The sequence below is a fragment of the Nicotiana tabacum genome, chromosome 12 (assembly GCF_000715075.1).
Source record: "Nicotiana tabacum cultivar K326 chromosome 12, ASM71507v2, whole genome shotgun sequence".
In the NCBI taxonomy this organism is placed as follows: Eukaryota; Viridiplantae; Streptophyta; class Magnoliopsida; order Solanales; family Solanaceae; genus Nicotiana; species Nicotiana tabacum.
This window is the reverse complement of record NC_134091.1, coordinates 109527669-109552170: the sequence shown is the minus strand read 5'-3', so window position 1 is coordinate 109552170 and position 24502 is coordinate 109527669. Positions and strand designations below refer to the sequence as shown.

The following is a 24502-nucleotide window of genomic DNA, read 5'->3' as shown; positions in this document are numbered from 1 at the left end:
ACCTCATGTTGTGCATAATGATATCTATATAGCGAAGTGCTTATTTGTAAACTTGAAAAGTGTTATCGTATCCCTGCTGAAAGCCATAGGCTTCACTGTTCTATATGCTAATTGTTGATTTCTTTGCATTGCAGGTACTTAGGCTCATAAATGGCAGCAACGAGCAAACCGTCCAAGCAACAAGACAAAGATAATAACAAGCAACCGCCCAAAAAGCCTACCGGAAAGGCAACAGGTGCTCCAAATCCACAGAACAAAAGGAAGCGGACTAAGAAAGAGAAGGAACTGTAGACTAGGCAGTTAATTGATGAATCATAGCAAGAAGAGGAGGAACCATTAGTAAAGAGGACAGTGAAGAAGGGTATTACAACATCATTAAATCCGCCAAGCAAAGGGATAGAGATAAGAGAACCTATGTCGAACCAGAGAAAATCCTCCAAGCAGAGTGACCCGAATGATAAAGGAAAGCAGAAGATTACTACAGAATCTGAGTCTGAGTCTGATTCGGATAATGAGCCTCCACATGTCGACATGAGTGACGAAGATGAGGGTGAACCAATAGACCGAGCTGCTTGGGAGAAGAACTTTGTTAGTGAAAAGGCATTCTGAGCTTATAATAAGATACTGGGTTCAACGAAGTACATTCCAGAAAAGCCAATCAACATCGGAGCACTTAAGAAAAAGTACCCAGAGTTTCTAAAATCAATTCGAGAGGTACAACAATGGGGACCTATCTTGAAGGGCCACGGCAAGGCCAACCTCACTATCGTCAGAGAGCTTTACGCCAATTAGCGTCACTCCAGGGGCAGCATTGTGAGAGTACGAGAGGTGGATATTAATATCTCAGCTGAAGCTCTGAATAATTTCTTAGGGGTGACACACATACTAACAGATAGGTTTGACTCCATATGTAAAGCACCATATTATGGACACATTAGGTCGGTCCTATGCCTTACCAGGAAGGATGCATATTGGAAGCATGGGAGTATGGAGTACCATTCTCTGGCCAAGGAATTCATGAGTGCGTTAGCACGTGTGGTTCTAAATTTCATATGCAACCACCTGATGCCATGCCAATACAAAACGGATGTCCCTCGACACCGATCACTAGTATTGTATGCTTTATTGGAGGGGATACCGCTCAACTTGGGAGCCATCATGTATGACCAAATGCAGCGCACCAGGATGAACTACAAGTGGAGGTTGTTCTTTGCAAATACCCTATCGGCTTACTTGACAGAGATGAGGGTACTATGGGACAAGGAGAATGATGATAATGAGGCTAAAGCTACAGGACCATATGATGTTACTCATGTACTAGAGCCAAACAAGGGAAGGTCTTCTAAGCTCACCATTCAACAGTTGTTTGAGCTGATGCAAGCTGATATGCAAGAGAATAGGGCTGAGTTGATAGCGACTCGTGTAGTAAATCCATCTATATGGAGTAACTCTCAGTCCATTGTTGTGTGTTGTCGTAGTAAGTAGCCTTATCAAAGAAAAAAAATAGAAAATAAAGGACTTTTCCCGACGACGGACTACCTGGACAGTTCTCTCGAGGGATTAAGGTCCTTAGAAAAATACAAAAAGATTTTCATTTGATTTTTGAAGTTAGTGTTAGTATTAGGAGATTGACAGAAAACTAAAGAAAAGCACAAAAATGGAGTAGTAGCCTTGAGTAGTTAGTAAATTTTCTTTAGGTAGTAATAATCTCCTGTGGTTTTTCTTTGTGCCTCGGTTCTTTTCCATGGGATGTATTTTGAACCGGGTAGTAATTGTTTATTTTTAGAGTAGATTAGGAATTTAGGAAATAAAAGGAGCAAGAATGATGAACCTAGGCGCCCTTGACTTGTTTGATAGTAGCATATTTATGCTTTGGCATGTGTAGTACCTTCTATATGATTTGAAATTATTGATGATGCCTTGTTAAATTGGATAGCATGTTTTGTGGCGCCTATGTCTCGTTTACATGACTTATGTTCACCTTTGCTTAATGCTTAATATCTCGTTGCTCCGTGAATTCAAACATTGTTTGAGAGTCGGAATGTGATCGTCCTTAGTGAGTCATATGCCATGTGTGGTGAGGTTTTTGTGTAGTCCATGTATTGTACTTGTGTCTAGAACTTGCCTGGTATGTGAGTTGAAGCGAAATTTGAGGTGATGTTCGGTTTGAAAAATAATTTTAGGCTTTCTTTGATCTTTTTGAGCTTACTGCTTATCATAAATAAAATTTATCCCTAGTTAACTATTTTGAACCTATTGACTTTTATTTGGTACCCACATTACAAGCCTATACCCTTTTTATTCTTAATTGACATTGTTTTGATCCTTTTACCTCTTAAAGCACTTTAATTGTTAGATGAGCACTAAAAGAAGTAAGAAGGGACTAAGTGTGGGGTGACTTTTGAGTGGAACGAATGAAAGGAAGAAAGGTGCACTTGTTTTGTAAAATACTACACCACTAGCGGAAATTGAAAAAAAAAAGGAAAAATAGAAATGAATAAATTGTTGTCTTGTTCTTGCTAGTGGGTATGAACTAAAGTAGTGCTTAAAGAAAAAGAGATTGTTTTGGGGGTGATATTGTTTGTGAAATTGAAGTGGTGTTGAAGAAAATACGCTTAAAGTAATTTTGTGATGTATTAAAGTGCATAGGAGGGTGAGTCACTATTCCTTAAATATATCCTACCCGTCCGTCTCTTAGCCCACATTACAACCATGAAAAAGTCCTAATTGATTTTAGATCGAGCGAGCTTACATTAGTAGAGATTTATATTAAGGGCAAGCATATGGTACCAATTGCATGCATGTAACTTCTTTGTGAGAGTGAGCGATTTTCTTTGATATATGTGAGTCATTAAAATATATTTGATCATGAGATTCGAATGTGTAGATTGAACTCGCTCTCTTATTCTTGTTGTGAGGGCACATGGTTTCACGAGAGATAGGTAACGTTATTAGACTTCTCTATGATGTTGGGTGTTCAAGCCATGAGCGCATTGTGACATTGAGTCGATTTTTGAGGTTAGGATTGTTGTGAGCATGTTGTCTTTGTTCGAATATTTTTTAAAGAATGACATAAGTAAAGGGAAGTGTATGTGATGCATATTCTAGAGCCTAATTGTTGCAAATAACTATGGTCATAGGTGTAGGATGCTTTGAATGATAAGAGCTTAATTTTGTTTCGTCTACTATAGTGATGGTTTGTTCGAGGACGAACAAAGGTTTAAGTGTGGGGTGGTGATGTTGGGCATATTTCGATATGTGTTGATGTTACTTTACCCATGTTTTAACCACTTTTTGATGCTATTTGATCTTTAAAATGCCCAACATAGTTTAATTATTGGTTTTATGACTAATTGAGTTGTGTGTGATGATTTAAGGTGTTTGGAGTGCAAAAATATGAAGAAAAGATGCTCTAGGTAGAGGAAGAGGGGTTGGATGCGTCGCATCCAATCTAGAAAAAAATCAGATTTCGTGCACCCTTAGCAGTGAAGTCGGCCCATAGCATCCGCCTTAGCATCCGCACCTGGGCAAAGCTGAGATGGAGGAACAAAGGGTGGATGCGAAGCATCCACCCTAGCATGCGAAGCTGAGAAGTGGAGGACGAGGTGGATGCGACGCATCCACCCTAGTATCAATCCCTGAAGCTGATTTGGATTAGAAATAGGAGAACTTTGTCCCACGACTTTTGTACGCAATATATAAGCCAAAAACGCCTCTTTTAGGTCATCGAACATATTGGGAAAGGGGGAAAAGCCACGACAAAGCTTGGGAACCACGGAATTCATCTTGAGTTCTTAGTTTTCCTTCTTTTATTGATTTTTATGCATTCTTGTGAATTTTTTGATGATTGCATGAACATGAGTGGCTAAGAACCCTATTATTCTAAGGTCATGGGTATACATGAATGTTGACGTTTGAAGTTTAATTTGACAAAGTTGATTTTATCATATTGGGTTGTTTATTTAATTCTGTTTTTAATTAATTTGCTGAGTAGCTAACAGTGAATTACTATCTACGAACCTAGAGTTGAACTCAAAAGTGGGAATTCTAGATTGTATATAGAATTAAATAAAGCAAGTTCTTGAACCCGGGCATCAGGGAACGGATTCGCAATTAGGATAGAAATATACCTAATTGTCTTGCTTGGTTGAAATACAGGATGTGTAAATGCATTCTTGTTAATCTTAATTCCATAGACATATAGGCATTAAGTTAACTTGAATATGCGAGTAAGAACTCGACAGATTCTTATGAGTAATATCAACCCTATCAATCAAAAATCCAGATAAATCAATTACTTATTTTAAGCTAAGAATGCAACATGATTGTTAGATAACCCGTGACCCTGGAATATTATCTCCTATTGATTGTTATTCGAAATCATTTAAGTGTTGTGGTTGATCTTTAGTATTTCATTACTTGATAGTTTTTAGGTAGTAAATTAGAAAATTATCTATTTTGTGAGAAATCGCTTGAATCGATAAGTTATTTAAGTTTGAGTTAGTCAAAAGTTAATCATAAGTCTTCATGGGAACGATACTCTACTCGCTACTATATTACTTGATGGCCACGTATACTTGCGTGAGTGTGTTTGGTCGCAACACTCACCTCCCCTCGGAATTGGAGAAACGCCTCGTAATGAAGCATATAAGCCTACAAAAATAAGAAGGGATTATGCAAGGAAAGGAAAACACAAGTATGAAAATTGGCAAAGAAAATATGAACTTACTCGATTCAGGGCTTGTTGGGATTCGTTAAAAAGGCAAGGTACTCCCACCTCACTCGAGCTCTTCTTCGGAGCCTCCGAGTCACTCGGACCGGTGACATCTTCTATACCGATAAAATAACCACGGAAAGGATCCTCCCCTCCATGAGCTCTTTCCCCGTGACAAGTTTTCACAGCTTGAGCGTCATGTATCATCAATTGGGAGAAAGAAGGGAAAGAGGGGGAATCCCCGATCTCTATCGCCCCGAGTAGGTCTTTTGGGGCACCGCCTCCATCTTCGAGAGCCCCAAGCTCAGTTTATGCACCAACATTCACCGCCTCTTCAACGGTCTCTTTACCCCGAGGTAAAAGATCTTCGGTATCCCTCGGCTCGGGGACTTGGGTCGAAGTCCCCTTCTCGACCTCATCAAGCATGGTCGGAGCAGTATCAACTCCCACCGATACCAAAGTATTCTGAGTATCGGTGCTAGCCCGATCACGGGCCAACATCCCAAAATCACTTTCTTCTTCTTCTTCATCCCTTAGACTCAGGACCGACTCCATAGTCAAAGGGATTACGTTCACCTTGGGTTTATGAGCCGCTCTCTTTTTGGATTTTTGACCCTCGGAGTCCGATGCCTTTTTTCTATTAACCACCTTCTCCGATTTTGAGATAGGTGGTAGAACTTCTTCATCACCTGATGGGGGTCTCGTAACCACATCTTTTCCAAGACCTACAAAGAAAGGAAAGTAAGTAAAACTTATGCCCGAAAAATACTTGAACAGATCGGTGAGCCAAGAGGAAGGTTTGCCATGAGTACGAGCCTCCCATCGGTCCTTTGACAAATCGCGCCATACGCACTCGACATATGTTGACGTCGAAACAAGGATCCTGACCCAGTTCTCGAGATGGGGAACCGCGCCCGGCATCCAAGAAACGGTTGTGTCAAGAAAAGCACTGATAAGAAAAGATGAAGTAAAAACAACCAAAGCTAAAAATGGAATCACACTAACGATTCATATTCCATTTCTCGAAAAATGGCATACTCTCAATCGGGATTAAGTCCGAGGTCTTCACTCGAACAAACCGGCTCATCCAACCCCGATCTTTATCTTCATCTATGCTCGAGGTGAACGCCTTGGTGGCCCGGCGTTGAAGCTTTATCAGCCCACCTCGGTAAAGGCGAGGGCTATATAATCTTATGAGGTGGTCGAGGGTGAAGGGAAGCCCGTCGATTTTGCTCACAAAGAAATGGAGCAGTATTACAATCCTCCAGAAAGAAGGATGTATTTGGCTGAGGGTCACTTGGTACTTTTTGCAGAAGTCAATGATGACCGAATCGAGGGGACCCAGTGTGAAAGAATAGCTGTAAACACTCAAGTACCCTTCCACGTGGGTAGTGATCGCTTCCTCCGGTGCTGGTATCACAACCTCTTTGTTTTTTCAATCACAATCTTTCTTCACCAAATCAATAAGGCTTTGGGGTATCGAGCATATATATCTCGATACCGGCTCACATCGACCAGCAATTGATGAGGGTTTCTCGACCTTAAAGTCAAAATCGATAACACATCCCCCAGGAACGAGTTCTTCGAGGCGTGGCTCCATCACTACAAAACAACGCTGAATTTGCGGAGGTTTTATTTACATATTGTGGCGGTCACAAACCTCTGCAATATACTTTTACGGAGGTTTCCAAAACCCCCGCAATAATGTTCGCCGCAACCAATTTGCGGGGCTCTTTTGACAGACCGCCATTATTATATAGCGGCGGGTATTTGACGGCGGTATAACCTCCGCAATTTGGTAGTTTGGCTGTCACTTATTAAAAAAATAGCGGAGGTCTAAACCCCCACAATTTCTTTATTTATTCCCCACAAATTTTATAACACAATATTATTATAGGTTAAATAGCGGCAGTTATAACCTCCACTATTCATGGAATTATTTTTTTCTGCAATGTTACTCCATAACTGTTCCAATTTCAATTATATTAACATAATAAAGCACCAACAAATTATATAAATTGCTTACTAGGATCAAGTAACATCAATATATTAATAAACCACAATATACATTAAAGTAAATTATCATTAGTCTCAAAATATTGCTTTAAACACAACTGCTCCAACCATTAAACAAAAAATATCAACATTATAATTACTCTTAAAACTAACATTAAACAGAATATCCACTCCAATCATTATGGACAAAAGATCTACTATGACCATTCAATTGAGTACGATACTTAATTATCTAATACATTTGCAAGCAACTTCAATGGTTGTCGTTAGGATTATTTCCAGCGGATGATCTTCTTATATCCATGGGTGAAATAGATCCGCTAGCCGCATCACTTGGCTACAAAACAATCAAAAGAAAATATATTTAACAAAAAGTACCTCAACAATATCCTAACTAATAATACTTGGACTGAACAATCATACTTTACAAAATTAAATAAGAAAGTTATGAACTATTCTTACCGTTGAACGAGGAGGAGAAACAAATATTCCTGCAAATTCTTTAGGTATCTTCCCTTCTTTCATTATCATATACGCCTTAAAAGCATTCATCATTTGAGTGTTAACATTCATCATTTCTCTGTAGTTCTCTTGGCTTTGATTGTGAGCATTTAACATTTGATTGTACTTCTCTTGGCATTGGGAAGAACATGAACCATTATTATAATTTGAAACATTCAAATCACTATAACGAGGTCTTGTTTGTTTAAAAACTCTGCCAGGAACAGCTCCTAATCCTAAGCATCTTACCCTTCTAGCGTACTCTTTTCCCAACACCTTACCAACAACATCATTTAGTGAAATTTCAGACTCAATCAGTGATTGACAAGTTAAAAAAGAAAAACAATAGAAGAATAATATCTCTTTCTATTATAAAACAAGTGCTGAAACTTTGGCACTGCAGTTAGTAACACAAAATTTACCATAATAAGGATTTATGTAACAATATTTAAAATGTGGATATTATTCACATATTCGAAGTTGTTCCTGGGAAATCATAATCCTATTCTTATTCTGTATACCGGTTTCTTTGCTCTATTTATGATATAATGCTAATGAAGTGCTTTAATTTGGATCATTCCAATTTCCAAGTCTCATATCTTCCCTATAGTTTACTTCTCTGTTTTGTTCAAGTAGTTGCCTTGGAACTCTATTCTAATTCTTGATGTTGACAGTTCTCTATTGTAATTCCAATATCAAGAATATGAGATTGGGGAAGGTGTTCCTTAACTGATATCAAACTTTTGCGAATGAAATGTCTAAATAAGAGAATAAATAACTTATAGATAAGTTAAATATCAACAAAGAAGACTAATAGCAATTATTGGGGCTCCATAAAAGCTGTCTTACACATATCTCTTTTGCTGCCTCATTAACATATGATCCATCTTCATTCCTACGTGTAGCGAGATAAAGCTGTCCTCGTCCAGGCTTTTGTCCAGTCTCAACCATCTATAAATTCTTTTCGTATCCTCAAAATTCGAACAAATTACTCAAATCCAAAATGGAGCCTTCTCATACTATATATGGCTATGCATAAGCGTACACTTTAATTGTTAGCGCATGGTTAATGTTATAATAATAAACACATATTTATTCTTCTAAATTACTCCTAGGAATTAGGATATAATGAATGCAAACAATCTGATTATGTTATGCACCAGAATATATGAGTAAATACTTATTCGTACTTGATTTTTATTCTAATCAAACAATTTAACTTAGCAATTAAAAGTTTAAAAGAAAACACATTACTTATTCATGATTTAATTGTAAATATGTATATGAAAACATCTATCTTGTATATATTGGATTGATTAATCAATGGATATGTATAAGAAATATTTGTTTGCAATGGAAAAAATTGAAACTGCTGGAATATTTTACTGTGGAATATGATACTCCTATAATGTTAAGGAAGAAATGAGGCCAAGAATCTAAAATAAACAAACCAACTTAACTGTGAAGTGCCACTTAATAAAAGCCACTATTTAGTGACAAATAGTGAACCACAAAATGCCACAAAACTCCAAGTATTCATTCAGAATCAAGCTGGAATAGTATAAGTGTATTATTGCAGAATATTTCAAGAAAACATCAGCATCAGCCTTACATGCGTAAATTCAACCGTAGGTGCGGTCACACCAGAACCAGCAATAACAATATGATGAAAAATGATCAGAAATCAAATCCGAAATACACCCGATCCCCTCGAGACCCCGTCCGAATATACCAACAAGTTTCATAACATAACACGAACCTATGCAAGGCCTCAAACCACACCTAACAACATCGAAACGACGAATCATACCTCAATTCAAATTCAATGAACTTCGAAACTTCAAACTTCCACAACCGATGTTGAAACCTATCAAATCCCATCCGATTGACCTCAAATATTGCACACAAGTCACATTTCTCATTACGGACCTATTCCAATTTCCAGAATCGGATTCTGACCCCGATATCAAAAAGTCAACCCCCAGTCAAACTTTCCAAAAATTTGACTTTCGCCGTTTCAAGCCTAATTCCACTATGGACTTCCAAATAATTTTCCGGACACGCTCCTAAGTTTAAAATCACCAATTACTCCGGCAAGCAAATACCAATAACAAGTCCTATGGCAAGAAATTCCTGGCCAGAATTGGCTGCAATTGTTATTGTAAAGACAAGAAATATGTTAAGGTTGATGATCAAGTCGACGAAAAGAGTGTTATATCCTTCTTCAAAATACACATATTCTACCAAATTTCTGTCGATTCTACCAAATTTTTGCCGATTCAAAATACACTGATTCTATCAAATTTCTTCAAAATACACCGATTCTACAAATTAACAGAGAAAATAAATTTAAAACCTACATGCATGAAGAAAGAAAGACAAAAAAGCAAAATCAAAGAATGAAAGAGCAAAATCAAAGCAAAATCGAAGAGGAATTTGTATAAAAGAGCAAAATCAAATAAACTTACATCCAATTGATTGATAGATCTGAAGTTTTCTTTCATATCTCTTTCATTTTGCAACAGAGGAGGTGCTGAAGAAAGAGGAGGCGCTGAAGAAAAGCAGAGAGCTATTGTATTTGGAATTTTGCAATTACACGGGCTTGAAATCGGAGGAAATGAAGAAGAAATGGAAGAGATTAAGTGAAGAAAAAATGGAAAAGATTAAGTGAAAGAACAGAGATTGATAGATCTGTAGTCGCTTTATTGCTATGGGTTTTGATTAAGTGAGAGTGGGCGAGGGTTTCTGAAAATGAAAAATAAGCGAAAATGAGAAAGGGGTTTGGGAAAAAAAAAGAGGGAAACATTAGGGTTAGTGGGTGCTATTTTTTTAAAGGTTGCGGAGGTTACCGACCGCCGTAAATATAATATATTTGCGGGGTTAAATAAATCCCCACAATTTGATATAGATTGCAGGGGTTATAGTAACCTCCGCAAGTTTAGCGTTTTTTTGTAGTGCACCACCGGTTTCTCACCGGCCGGCCGAGATGAGGAAGCAACCTCTTTCTGAGGAACGATTTTAGATATCTTGGTCATCTAATTTTCAAGAACAAAGAAGATGGGAAATTGAAATATTTTGGTGTTTGGCGAAGAACAAGCAAAGAAATTCTTAAAGCTAGAAATAGAGAACTTTGGAGAAGGCGAAAAACTGTGAAGGTTGGAATGAGAAGAGTTTAAGGTAAAGGTTTAAAATAATGAATAAGGGGGGCTATTTATAGATTTCGCAATGATGGTTCAAAATCGGCAATGGTCGACCATCGACTGACGTACATTTAATGCCTTGGTAACTAAACCGACGGGACATTTGTCACATACGTCATAATCGGGCTCGACGCAGACGTCAGTGTGTATCTAGTCAGAGGTTGAAAAATCATGTCGTTCCTCGCCACATGCTTTCCGAGAAACGAGGGGACTATCTGTATACGGTCAAAACCGAGTTTACCCTTCGTATAATTAGTCAAGATTGGAATATGATAGACCGAGGGTCGTCATTATAATATCGAGATGTAAAGGAAAGCCGGGTTATCGAGCTCAAGATCCAGACCGATTAATACCGAGCTCGAGTCATTATAAAGCTCGAGTCAATACTGAGCTATGATGTGAAGTGGTGTTATCGAGCTCAAAATCCAGACCGATCAATACCGAGCTCGAGTCAATATCGAGCTAGAGATCCAGAGACCGATCAATACCAAGACCGACCAAGATCGAGCTAAGAGACAAAGCCGTTGTAGCCGCACTGGGAGAGAGAATCTCGGCGGAAATTAAGGAAAAGCTAATTAATTAATCTATCATGGGATCCCCACTATGTATTTTTAATTATATCCAAAGTAGGATTCCTCCACTATATGAACAGTGGCTATCATTTCTGTAAGGGACAGATTCATCTAGATATTGATACATTCTCACATTTCATAGATTATTGAGATACACACACATCTAGTAAAGATTATCCCTTTTTGGGGCTTTAGACATTGGTTCATCTTGTTCATTTATAAATCTATCCTCTAGTCAATTTGGGTTTGTATTTATTTCTTTTTTACAGTCAATATTCGATATATTTCTGCTTATTTTTTTAATTTGTACCAAGTTATACCATGTAACGTTAGAACTACGTATAAATTCAACTCTATTCGTTTTTTGGATAATCAAAACTAAAAATATAAGCATAAATAATCAACACTCAAATGATCTTAACATAATAAACCATTAACTTCAAATTTTAAACCCCAAACAAGAAATTATGCTTCCAAAATTAAAAAATTATGGTATTCTTGGTGAAGGAGAGAGAAGAAGAGACGGAGCTGAAAGGGCAAAGAGGCGAAATCCATTTATTAAACAAAGACATTCAATGAAAACCAATCTCATTAGGGAACACGCCACGCAATGTTTTGTCACTTGACAAGTAATATGCATTGGACCCATATATTTTGGATCCGATAAATGTTTTCGTCTACTCGCAATTGTTTTTTCTCTTTTTGTTGAGTCTTTAAGGTTAAGATTTGGTCTACGTAATAACCCCAAATAAATTAGTCATATACTTGGTTTTGGGATGGGAGGGAGGTATTAAAATGCATTGATATTGTGTAAAATTTTACACTGTCAGTATAAGTAATTTACATCCGAGGAAAAAATGGTGCTTTTCTTTGAACATCTCTAGGTCGTCAAACATTACAACAACAACTCAGTAAAATTTCACTAATGGGATCTGAGGAAAGTAGTGTGTACGCAAACCTTACCCCTACTCCGAAAGAGTAGAGAGACTGTTTCCGAAAGACCCTCGGCTCAAAAAAAAAAAGACAAAAGGGCAAAAAGGGAGACAATATTAGTATCACAACAACAATCATAGGATAAATAGGAACACCATGAAATCCAGAAGAAAGATGCAAAGCAAAGGGAGACAATATTAGTATTACCACAACAGTCATAAGGAAAATAGGAACACCATGAAATCTAGAAGAAAGATGTAAAGCAAAAGCGATAGCTAGTAAATAGGACATGCACTGAAAAGCGAAATAGTAAGTCACAACATTCCCACTAGTTATCTTAGACAAAAACCCTACATGGCTAGTCCCACCATAGTACGATGTAAGGCACGACTCAACTACCTTCTAACATACAACTCTAATACTCGACCTCCACATCTTCCTGTCAAGTGTCATGTCCTCGAAAATCTGGAGCTTCGTCATATCCTGCCTGATCACCTCTCCCCAATACTTCTTATGCCGCCTTCTACCTCTTCTCGTGCCTTCCGCAACTAGCTGCTCACACCTCCGTACCGGAGCATCTGGGCTTCTCCTCTGAACATGTCCGAACCATCTAAGCCTTGCTTCCCGCATCTTATCATCAATGGGAGTCACATGTACCTTCTCCCGAATATCATCATTCCTAATCTTATCTATCCTAGTGTGCCCGCACATCCACCGCAACATCCTCATTCCTGCTACTTTCATTTTCTGGATATGTGAGTTCTTAACGGGCCAACACTCACCCCCATACATCATGGCCGGTCTAACCACCGCTTTATAAAACTTACCTTTGAGTATCGGTGGCACTCTCTTGTCACACAGGACTCCAGATGCTAACCTCCACGTCATCCATCCTACCCCAATACGGTGTGTGACATCCTCGTCTATCTCCCCTCCCCCTCTGGATAACCGAACCAAGGTACTTGAAGCTGCCTCTACTCGGGATGACCTGCGAATCAAGCCTCACACCCACGTTCACTTCCCCTGGCTCAGCGCTGAACTTACACTCCAGGTATTCCGTCTTCGTCCTGCTCAGCTTGAAACCCTTAGACTCACGAGCATGTCTCCAAACCTCCAACTTCTCGTTAACACCGACTCGCGACTCATCAATCAAAACTATGTCATCGACGAATAGCATGGACCATGGCACATACCCTTGGTCGTCAAACATTACGAAAATTACAAATACCGTAAGCAAACATGCAGAATTCTGATGGGTCTTCACTCTATTAGTATCCCTATTCTGTTAGTCTTCATTGTTTCAGAGCATATCCAAAGTTACCATCGAAGTTATGTCTTTAAGATGTCAGGCTACAGGATTTGTGCTTTCTTTTTGCTATATTGAATAATGGAGAAGTTGGATGAAACTGGAGTCAATTAACTAGATAAATAGCACGGCCTAACCCGTTTTCGGACTGGTAATTGAAAAATAGGCAGCATTTACAAAGTCATTAAAAAATAGCCATTATTTTATTGCAACACAAAAATTCCCAGCATAATATACTGGAGATTGGTGCACCTGTGTATGAACTTCCGGCATATTATGCTGGAACTCCAACACACGGAAAGTTCCAGCATAATATATTGGAGATTAGAGCACTTGTGTATGAACTTCCAACATATTATGCTGGACCAGTATATTATGCTGGAAGTCCAGTATATTATGCTAGAATATTTTCCAAATTTTGAACAGTGTTTTCGTTCAGATTTATTTTTACATGAAAAGCAGGCAAATTTTAATTAATTTTAAAATTGTAGCTATTTTTCAATTACCACTTGTAAATCTAGTTATTTTTTAATTTCACATGTGGTAGAAATTACTCAAGAAAATCACTTTTATTTTTTCTAGGATAATAAAATCACTCATATTTGTTTATATATCTCAAAAGGTCACTACCCACACTCTCTCACTATAATTATTTGTCATATCATTTAAAATGCCTATTCATATAAGAATAAACCCTTATGTAATTATTTTTTAGAATAATAAAATTATTAGTGTGCATTTTTTTTTAGTGATGATCTCTGCTACTCTTGTGGCAATTTTGTTTTTTAATTGTGACCACTTCTAAGGATCATCACAAATAATTTTCAATTACATTACTAGTTTTACGGATCTTAGAATCCGTTTGGACATAAGAATTTTTTTACTTTTTTCGAAATCAATGTTTGGCCACAAAATTTTCAATTTTCACTTGAAAATAAATTTTGGAATTTTTTGAAAATTTAAAAATTTTCAAAAAACTGTTTTAAAAATTTTTCACTCAGATCACTCACAAAAATTCAAAAACAACCCAAAATTATATTCATGTTCAAATACAACTCTAATTTTTAAATATTATTTTTATTTAAAAAAGAAATCACTTTTTGTTTTGGAATTTTACAATTCTTATGTCCAAACTCACTTAATGTCGTCATAAAGTTTTTTGTGACAATGTTTTCATTGATTCTGGTGACTAATAGTGTTATTTCTTGTTACTGTTTTGAGACAGTTTTCTTTTATGATATTCGATATTCGTTTTAAGATATAAAAGAAATTTAGAATCTTATCACTATATTGTCATTCCAACCCAGCCAAACTAGTCTTCATTTTTTTTTAACTTGTCATTTTTTTTCGTTGGGCTAAATATTTGAAAGTTTGACTAGCTTTTTGTCCATTAGAGGTCAAGCTTCAAATTATGTGTCACATGACTTCGATTAATGGCTTGTCCCAACTGATAAAACCTCTCGCTACAGTAATTACATCTCCTAATTACTACTAAATCTTATATTGACTTAATAGCCATTATCATAATAAGCATTTGAAAAGTGGTCCTTAAAAAATAGTCATTTAACATATATTTTAGATCTTGCGTCGAATTGTTGTATGTTAAAAAATAGGTTATTCTTGTATAAATAAGTATATTAAATGACATGGCAAATTATTTTAGTGAGAGTGAATAGAGACATTTTGAGATATATAGGCAAACATGAGTGATGTTTTTGTCCTAAAAAAACCAAAAGTGAATAACCCTGTCTAGGTCAAATGGAATACGGGTTTATTTCCAAATCACTCATGTTTGCCTATTTATCTCAAAATGTCACTATTCGCTCTCGCACCAAAATAATTTGCCAAGTCCTTTAATATACTTATTTATACAAGAATAACCCATTTTTAACAAACAACAATTCGATGCAAGATCTAAAATATATGTTAAATGTGAAATAAGTTAAATAGATGCTAGAGGTGAGAGCAAACACGTATAAAGATCATCTTGACCTATATTCCATTTGACTAGACAGGGTTACTAAAATTCACTCGTTGGTTTCTGTATTGTTCAGGCTATTCCTGATTAATTTTTAACTTTGTTTAGCAAGAATCTATCGAATCCAACCATTTGTTGAATCAAAAAGAGATCCGAATTAGTATGGGAAGGTACATTTGGTGTCTCCATTCCTTGTATTCTTTGGGGAAATTCTAAGCTTTTAACTCTGACCAAAGGCTTTTAGTGAAGATACAAGTAAAATTCTGAGTAAATTCCGGCAACAGTATTTGAGATGTATCATACCTCCAACACAAAGACATATCTCAACTCTCTTTGTGTCAGATTCTCTCTGTTTCCTTTTGGCTAAACTCACTATTCCTTGAGAGAACAATAGCTCTTGGAGCTAGAGTGGGAGTACAGTTATGCCAAACCCAATAACTTTCGCCCAAACACTGTATTTGTGTCTCAAAATCCATTTATTATGTATAAATAATTATCCAAAATTCAGTCTACCTTTTCTAGAATCCAGAACCCATAAACTCAAAATCCTAGTTTCACATTAACCTTGAAAGGGTTAATCAGAATATGAGATAGAATCTAGGGCTATACATGGTTAAGATTACCTAAGAACTTTTGCGAGGACCACACTCTCACATGCAAAGTAAACACAATTTGAAAGGGAATAATTAAGTCCATCTGCAATGAGGAGAGGGAAAATATGTACCTCAGATATAGAACTGAAATTTATATTTGGCAACACTTTCAACATACACCTGTAAAAAAAAAATTACAAAAAGGGAAGGGAAAAAAGAGCCTGCAGACTGAGGCAGCACAAACAGTGAAACAGGGTATCTACCAACCTATGACCTAACCATAAAGAATTGTGATTCACTACATTTTTCAACTGTAATACCTAACCTAGGAAGACAGCATATACAGTTAAAAGGTATTCAGTATTTACAAGACGGTTGGTTACCCGAAATAACACAAAGGAATAAAGAATGGAAGTACTGCAAAAACTCATTGCTGTTTTTTCCTCATTGTACGGTGTAATTGACATGACCATGCAGCCAAAAATATCACAAGGCCAATGCCCGTGCATGTCCAGAAAACTACTAACCAATTAGGCATGGGGTCCGGAAATAATCCTGAAAGATGGCAGAAAGGGATGAGATTAACTAACTAATGAGATACATCACAATTAGAATTCAGAATGGTGTTGAGCGCTGACCATGTCCAAACTTGACGCAGATTAGGAGTTCAACAATGCAGATAGCTAGTGCAAGCCAGCAAAATGCTCCCACCTTTTTCACTGGTTTCCTGTTTATAATGTGGAGTACGGGGAAAAAAGTGAAGCACATAGAAAACAGACGCCAGGCAACGAATACACTACAATTCATAATTCTTGTGATAAAATAGTAGGATTTACCTGTCCTGTAGGTAAGTATTATATTCCCTAATTGTTGGTATTGCAAGTAACCACCACAGAACCAACCTATACACTATCAGAGGGTTTCTGGGAGGAATCCAAAGGCAGAACTTCAAAAAGAACGTATTCAATTCTACGGTTAAGAACACAACACAGAGACTGAGAACTTGAAGGAATCGCCAGGGACCAAGGAGGGGATGCCATTCATCTTTATCCCAATGTGCTGGAGTAAATTGGCCAAGTGTTCGCTTGACCTGCAAAACCAAAAGGAAGCTATATGTGTCTAACGAAAAACCATTCATACGGCTGTCAAGACAAAAAAATTCATATTCCTCCTAAGAAATTTGGAGGAACTGTAGCGCTGAAGTCAGATATAGAATATGCCAGAACATAGATTTAGTGAAACAACCTGACTCAACATACAATAACTGACTCAAATACTTTATAGTGCCAGCTTTTTGCCAAAAGCTCCAAGCTCCAGGAACCCAACTAGAACTGTTAGTACAGTCAAGTTAAAATCATTCAACCAATTAGTCAACTACACCTCAACTCCAACTCCAAACTAGGTGGTGAATTAATTTGAAGTACATAACATAGAGTAACTGGATGGGATGCATTATCGAAGATCTTGATCTAAAATTCAACAACAAGAATTTGAAAGACAAGGTGCAGATCACATATACGTGCATAACACCCTGCAGAGAGTTATAAAATTAAATCCAATCCTCTTTATATTGATGTTCGGTCAAGTAATATCTATATCTCGCTTCGAGTATCCTATGCAGTACGATTAAATAATACCATAGGTTGAGGAATTCGTGGTTCCTCACTGGTTTGAGAAAGATGGACACAAAGTAAACACCAGGTACCGACAAATTTCCTTGGACAACTTGTGTTCTAACTCATGATGGATGCCAACTACTCAAATCCAACAATCACAATCACCTATCCTTTAGGGGTGATATATTTCCATTATATTTGTAGTTAACAGTCAGGGATCATTCTCTCGGGAATGAAGGACAATTACGGGGTGAAAAGGCTATCAGCAACAATGAGCAAATTCCACCGAGTTTCAAACCCTGTGTCACTGCCTCACTGGTTCTCGGGATTTCTCGGTTATAAAAAGAAAAACATTCTCTCAGAAATATTTGAAAACTCCACTAGCCAAAATGACCAATAGCAATTAGTCTACACAGTTAGTTGCAGTTATGGTGTTCACACTGAATCCACATAAGACATTTATCAACAAACTGCTCAAATGTTGCAGTATTACGATGTCTCAACACCAAACACATTAAATATTTAAGCATTAAATTATTTAAGCATTATATGATAACACTCAAACCAGACAGACTTTTACAATCAACGTACACAGTTGAAGGGACAAACCTTGCCTATAATATTTGGCTGCCGGCTTAAACCAACCCATTGATATGTTCTCCCATCAAAATATTGAACAGTACGCATTCCAGCCCAGATGCCTAAAGGAAACCAGAAAGGTTAAGTTTTAGTATATTTTATCAATCTAAAGAACAAGTCAAAAGAATATAAACTAGCTATGGAGAGAATAAAGTTTAATGTTTCTTGTAACAACCCCTTGTAATTTCACTTAACATGCAAGTATCATATTGAAGCATGTTAGTGAAATAACATTTAAGAAGACTGGACACCAACTGGCATCACAACTTTTTTTTAAATAATTTTTCTCTAATCTTCAGACTGGTCCTTGAAATTTGGCTACACGAATGACACGAAATGTGCCAACTGATACCAAATTCAATAACATTGTCCATAATATAATCACATCATTGCTCGGATGTGGCATGTCCTTCATGGCTTGTTCTGATAGTATATATGTTATATACAACAGTACCCACACACAATAATGTATAAATATATTTAAATCATCCCTAAATTGTTCTGTCTCAAATGTATGTAATAATATAGTAGCGAGATACTAAAAATTCATCAGACAAATAATGGTCATCAATTAAGATAAGCATGTCCAAATATGACCCATCTCATAACAGCCCAAGAGAATGGCTTCAAATTTCTCACCAAACCAGTTGCAGATCAATATATCCAGAATAATGCTGTCCCACCAGCACTCGTTGAAGTTTGGTAACATGTGACGGAAAGTAAGCTGAAAATAGCAGTGTAAAGACAAGTTATAACAAGGAAAATAATCAGTTAACCACTTGCCTAAAATGGTCGTATTTAAAAATAAAAAGCCGGAGCTTAAAGCATTTGAAAGAAGCCATAGAGGCTCTGACCTCCATCAACTCGAACCCAATTGATAAGACCCATAAAAGGGGCTGATTACGTATCATTATGGCCTTTCCCCACCACCCTAATATATGAGCCAGAACAAACTCATCGAATAATGTGTCCTACAAAGTAAATACACCCCTCAGATATGTTTGAAGTCCAGACTATTACTTTTAGCAGGCTCAATGCATACATGCAGAACAAAACTAATAAACAAAATAAAATTGAGGTAAAAAGTAGTACAAAGAGAAACCATACATAGACATTCTTAAACCTGTTCGTGGGATTTTCAGGTACATAGAGTCTGCAATCAGCACCATAAGATCTTTCAGGAAGTTCTGCATAGCAAGTCAAATTGGTCTTAGCTATGCCACAAAGCAAAACATGCAAAACATATGAACAGAACGGACCTGCATGAACTGAATCACAAAACATTTCTACGAGTAGATCAAAATCCTTACCAATACCAAGATCAGGATGCAGATATCTCATAAACTGACGAGCATCATCGCGCCTCTGAGAAAAGAAAGGAACAGAGTTTTCATATTCACAATTTAATTAAATGGCTGCAACAACACATGAATAAATATAATAAGAAAACAGAGATGGAAGAAACTAAAGCTACTGATTGATTAACACAACGGGTAATAAGAAACAACATCTGCTTACCAACCCACCTGAAAAAGTAAAAATGTCAAAGCAACAAGATAAATGACAGCCATTCCATGAACCAGGCGCCAAATGGCAGGATGTGGTCTAATAAGTACCCTGTAAGAAAGAACTGAAAAAATTAAGTGGGTAGAAAGCTATTGCCACAAACTCCACATAAATTTGCTCTTTGAGGTCCACAAGGAGAAAATAAGGTGAATTCTCAACCACATTCAAAGCCAGAGGAAACTAAAAATTCGAGTTAGTTTACAATTACATTGTAGAAAAATTCCAACTTCAAGTTCAAAGAAGAAAATAAAATTTAAGAACACGACTTCCTGGACTCGCCTAGTTGAGAACTGAGTAAAAGAAGCTCCATAAAGAATCCTGTCAAAATGAAGAGAGAATATCACCCAAAAAATTCTACATGTGCGCCTGTATCAGAATTTGGCGGGTAAATCCTTTCACTGCTCGCGTGGTGAACAATACAGACATTTACGCCAGTAATAACCATTAACTCAACTTTTTTAGGCTATAGAAACACCCAAACAGTCTTAACACAAAAATACCCAAAAATTCAAACCATTCATTCTTAGACAAATAAAATGTGAAAACAACTTACGTTGAGGGGGCTTGCAGCAAAGAGTAGGCAAGATAAACAGCAACCATTGCCCAAACGCCCCTAACAGATGAAGGAAAAAAAACAATTACTTCAATTTCTCACACATGATTAAGAAAAACGATTGGATAAAAATGTACTGAAAATGGCAAACCTTTTCACAGAAGTAGAAACGTCACTGGATGAAGTGCTTTGTGGATCAAGAGCTCCACTTGCCCAGCTGCAATAGTGATGACATAAGCAAGTCAGAACATACACATATAAACTCATGTCCAACAGCAAATCACATTAGCTTTCAAAAGTTAGGAAATTCTAGTAAATAGTGAACAAGAAATGGATAAAGCATCAATAACCAGTAAGTAAGGATTCATAGCCCAAGTGTGCTATATGCTTTGGCTGTATCACAATATCACTCAATAATACCCCAGAGCAACTGCGCTTTTTCTCTTTTCCAGAATTTTGGTAAAGAAAGAGTTAAATATGAAAAACACCCTTATATTTTCCTGTAGAAGAGAATTACCAAATGACTAATCAAAGAAAAGAGGAAAAGTTAACGATTTTTCCTATGTCTTTGACATGTCATATGCTGTGCATCAGGAGGTCATCTTGATTTAATTACCAAGATGTACACTAAAAGAAGAAGAAATAGACAATAGTGTCAACAAAGTGATCAGATCCCTGAAATGGAATTATGGAATGAAAATTGGCAGTCAGATTTCAGAAGCCGAGGACCACATCACAAGATTGACACAACTATATCCGCCATGAATCTTTAGATCAACAATTTGATAGACTTATCAAGAAGTGTTTAGCTACACTCTTTGTGGAACAGTCTTATCAAAGCTCTCTCTTTAACCAATCAAGCAACAGATGGAATGAAAGAAAGAAAAAGTAGCTTCGCAGCTCGCCCAAAAAAAGATAGACCGCCACCTATTCGTCAATCCCTGGTCTTGGCCAAAGACATACCCGGCATACCAAGACTAAGATGAATCATCTCAGTTCCTGAACGGGCTTAATCCCTAAATCCCTAAACTAAATAGGATGCTTATAATCGTGATCATGCCCCATCAACTCTTTCAATCGCTACTACTTGCGTCGCACCTAGAGTTGCAGAGAGTTTGATAAGACTCTCGAATAAGAAAGATTAATCTTGAATGCTTCAGCTGATTCTCATTATATATCTTTTTATAAGAAGGGAGCTATTCTTAGGAAGATAATTTTTGCCAGGTCAGTCTGGTCGGAAAGAAGCTTGCCCCAAAATTCATTTGGACAGAGGAAACTTTCTACATGTATTATAAGAGTACTGGTCTTGTCAAATGGGGATTTTAAGGGCGGGACTGTTATATTGTGGTTGGGTTTTCTTTCATCATTTCTTTACTTCCCCTTCATATATAATTTAAAGATTTCAGACAACCAAAACAGACTGGGTGCTGAAACCCAGGAAAAATGTGGTCGTATTTCCGTTCCGAGAGAACCTCAGGTAAGAGGGATAGAAAATAAATATCTAACAAAATTTAATAGTTCAATTTCTACTACGTTAATATCCAAAACAATAGATAGACTGCAGATAATTAAACTTGATGAGACAGGATTCAAGATATAGACTTTAGAAGAACCAGCTGAAACTAAGACAATAATTAGAAACCTTTTAAGAGCTTCATCGAAGTCTGACAAATCAGTCAAGAAAGAACTAATCCCTAAGTGTTATAAACTAAGATTTATAGAGCCTGCTGACTAAGAAACTTACATGAGGAAACATGCGCCAATAAGCAACAACGTAATAGTACGAGGTTTGTATGCCCAAGCTGTCCAGGGGTCCAGCTCCTCATCTACAATCAACGGGCTATGATTACCATTTAGGGTAACAAGATTCTTTTTGTTACCCTTTCTGTAACCATTAGGTTCCATACGTCTGGTCACAAAATTCAAGTCCTTCAGCCCCTTCACTGCACACAAAATATCAATGGGTCCAGGGTTACATGCCAACGTAGACGATTTCAGAAGCAGATAATGGGAAAGCCAACAGCACGCCAGCAAACATCACAAATAAGGGGCATTCTTATTGAGCTAAAACTCGTATCGACTTATGCAAGTCCCAGGATGTACCTTCCTAGACAATCACACAATCCAGAATAAGGAGACTTCCTTCCAGAAAAAACAAACAAAGATGAGGACATAAGTGATTCGAAGAGAAATAACAGAAAAAACAATCTCAAAGAACACGACGAACTAAAGATAGGAATCAAAACGATCTCATGTTTGCCTAAAACTCTATTTGACTAATATGTGTTGCACTAAAAACTATACTGGAAAGTCAACCTCAAACAAAAAGGAGAAAAAATCAACATGGAACCTTTTGTTCCTATATCGTTTTGGCTTCCTTTGTATATAACCTACCTCTAAAGACACAGAACTCGGAAGCATGAAAATTAAACAGCAACCTCAAAATTAAAATAAATATATGGAGTATCTTTTTTGTGCGAGAGCTTATCTTCAGCAACTATCAGTATAAAACTACAAAAATCTTTGGGTAAAACAAGAAGTGACTGAACGCAATACATAAAGAAAGAAGCAAATGCAACAAACCCCACAAAGCACAGTAGCCATTTTAATACAAAAATCAAAAGAAGTCAATGTAATTGGCTATTACAGGAACATTACAATCAAAACAGAGCAGATCACTAATGGAAACAATTGCGAACAAACCAACAGACTCTATACCTAAAACTCTTTACTAGAACCACAAACAATTAGAGATATAATCACATTAATCGAATAAAAGTTGATTCTTCGTCAACACTTGGGACATACAAGCCTGAGAAATAGAACACCTAATCTTCTTCTTTAAGTTGATGAAACAACTCAGAAATAAAAGTGGGGTGTCCAGCTTGCAATGGACAATCACATATGGAAGAAAATAATGACAGCCCAGAATTCAAAATAACTCAAATTCTCTCACAAAGTAAGGTAGAGTGCTGGTTAAAAACTTATAGTTGTATTTACACCAACTCAGTGAATACACGGCATGTCTTTATACACACTCTTATCACCAAACCATAGTGAAAAGTACATGTTAATCACGAATTCCAAAAATGGCAACAACAAATAGGTAATATAACGGCAAAAGAGAGAAGAACCCAATCTTTAATACATTAGAAATGACCATTAATACATTAACATATTTATATACTCTTTCCATTTCAATTTAGATGAGCTAGTTTGACTTTGCCGGAGTTTTTTAAAAAAAAAAAAAAAAAACTTTTGAAAATTATGGTCTTAAAAAGCTTAGGGTAAAAGATTTGTTGGGTCATAACATTTGTGTGGTTATAACAACTTTTATTAAGGATAAAATGGTAAAACGAGGGATTAGGAGTTAAGTCCTATTTTCTATGTGGTAATTGTTGAGTACTATGTAAAGGATATATATATATATATATATATATATATATATATATATATATATATATATATAGAGTAAGAGATTCCTTACCTTTTCCAGCACTCATTGCTTTGAGAATCAAATAACTCAATCTTTCACTTCTACTCTGTCAAGAATTATCTAATCATTAATAAAGTCAGCAACTTTTATTAGTACATCAAATGAATGAATCAATGCCCCATTCCATTTCCATACCAAAATTAAATGCTTTGACTTTGTACTTCAAACCGTTCAATCTTTTTCGAAATAAAAGAAGCATACATATAAAATATACGCGCAACATATTTATAGATAGAAAACAGTAGCTGAATAAAGGAGGTAACTTACGTAGAGAAAAGCTGACAAATCCTTAGAGTCGTAGGATTGAATGAAGAGATGATTTTTTAGCCGTAGGATCAAACAAAGGAGGGCGATAAGATAATGGGGAGATGAGGGGGTTTTGTTGTTAATTTAAGATTTTAAGGAAAAGAAGAGGCTTTAATAGAAATGGAGACGAAGAAGGATTAGAAATGATGAACTATGAAAAAGGAAAACAAGATATAGATATATATAGATAGATATATATATATATATATCGTTACAGAAAAAGGTGAAGAAGAAGAAGAAGAAGGGGGGGGGGGGGGGGCGCTCTCTTCTCTGCAGTTGGTCTGCCAGCACAGGTACCGGGTAATATGCACATCAAGGCTTAGGCATATGAGAAGAAATTACCTTGTGTAATTATATTTTTCCTTTTTTATGATAACGGTGGTAATATAGTATTATTTTGTACAGCATAAAATGTGGAAAAAGATATAGGTATCAGCATTGCCAGGATAAAGGTATTGCACATAGCAATCCATGTAGTATTAATTATTATTCATCTCCATCTATTATTTTTTT

At 36.6% G+C, this 24502-nt stretch overlaps 1 protein-coding gene across 4 annotated transcripts; it reads right to left on the bottom strand.

Moving 5' to 3' along the window:
- Window positions 1–15922: 15922 nt before the first annotated feature.
- On the bottom strand, window positions 15923–24284 carry LOC107776034 (CDP-diacylglycerol--serine O-phosphatidyltransferase 1). Of its 4 annotated transcripts, XM_075226808.1 has the most exons (15): window positions 23951–24277; window positions 22291–22325; window positions 21932–22130; window positions 20339–20404; window positions 20188–20247; window positions 19914–19952; window positions 19595–19685; window positions 19379–19433; window positions 19176–19255; window positions 18923–19039; window positions 18708–18792; window positions 18039–18130; window positions 16650–16903; window positions 16452–16540; window positions 15923–16368 (listed from the first exon to the last, which is right to left on the bottom strand). In XM_075226808.1, exons 3-15 carry the CDS (start codon window positions 22090–22092, stop codon window positions 16241–16243), a joined length of 1317 nt encoding a protein of 438 aa, XP_075082909.1. In that variant the 5' UTR covers window positions 22093–22130; window positions 22291–22325; window positions 23951–24277; the 3' UTR covers window positions 15923–16240. The 4 variants fall into 4 exon arrangements, with proteins under 4 accessions (XP_075082909.1, XP_075082908.1, XP_075082910.1 ...); XM_075226807.1 differs by lacking the exon at window positions 22291–22325 and having other exon boundaries at window positions 23951–24283; XM_075226809.1 differs by lacking the exons at window positions 22291–22325; window positions 23951–24277 and adding an exon at window positions 22996–23244.
- Between the last annotated feature and the right edge of the window lie 218 nt (window positions 24285–24502).

Coding starts and splice junctions, on each gene's coding strand:
- LOC107776034 (XM_075226807.1), bottom strand. CDS start 22,092: ATGGAACCTAATGGTTACAGAAAGGGTAACAAAAAGAATCTTGTTACC. Junction 16,904..18,038: donor AGCCAAATATTATAGGCAAG/GTTTGTCCCTTC, acceptor TTGGTTTTGCAG/GTCAAGCGAACACTTGGCCA. Junction 16,369..16,451: donor CTGCGTCAAGTTTGGACATG/GTCAGCGCTCAA, acceptor GCCATCTTTCAG/GATTATTTCCGGACCCCATG.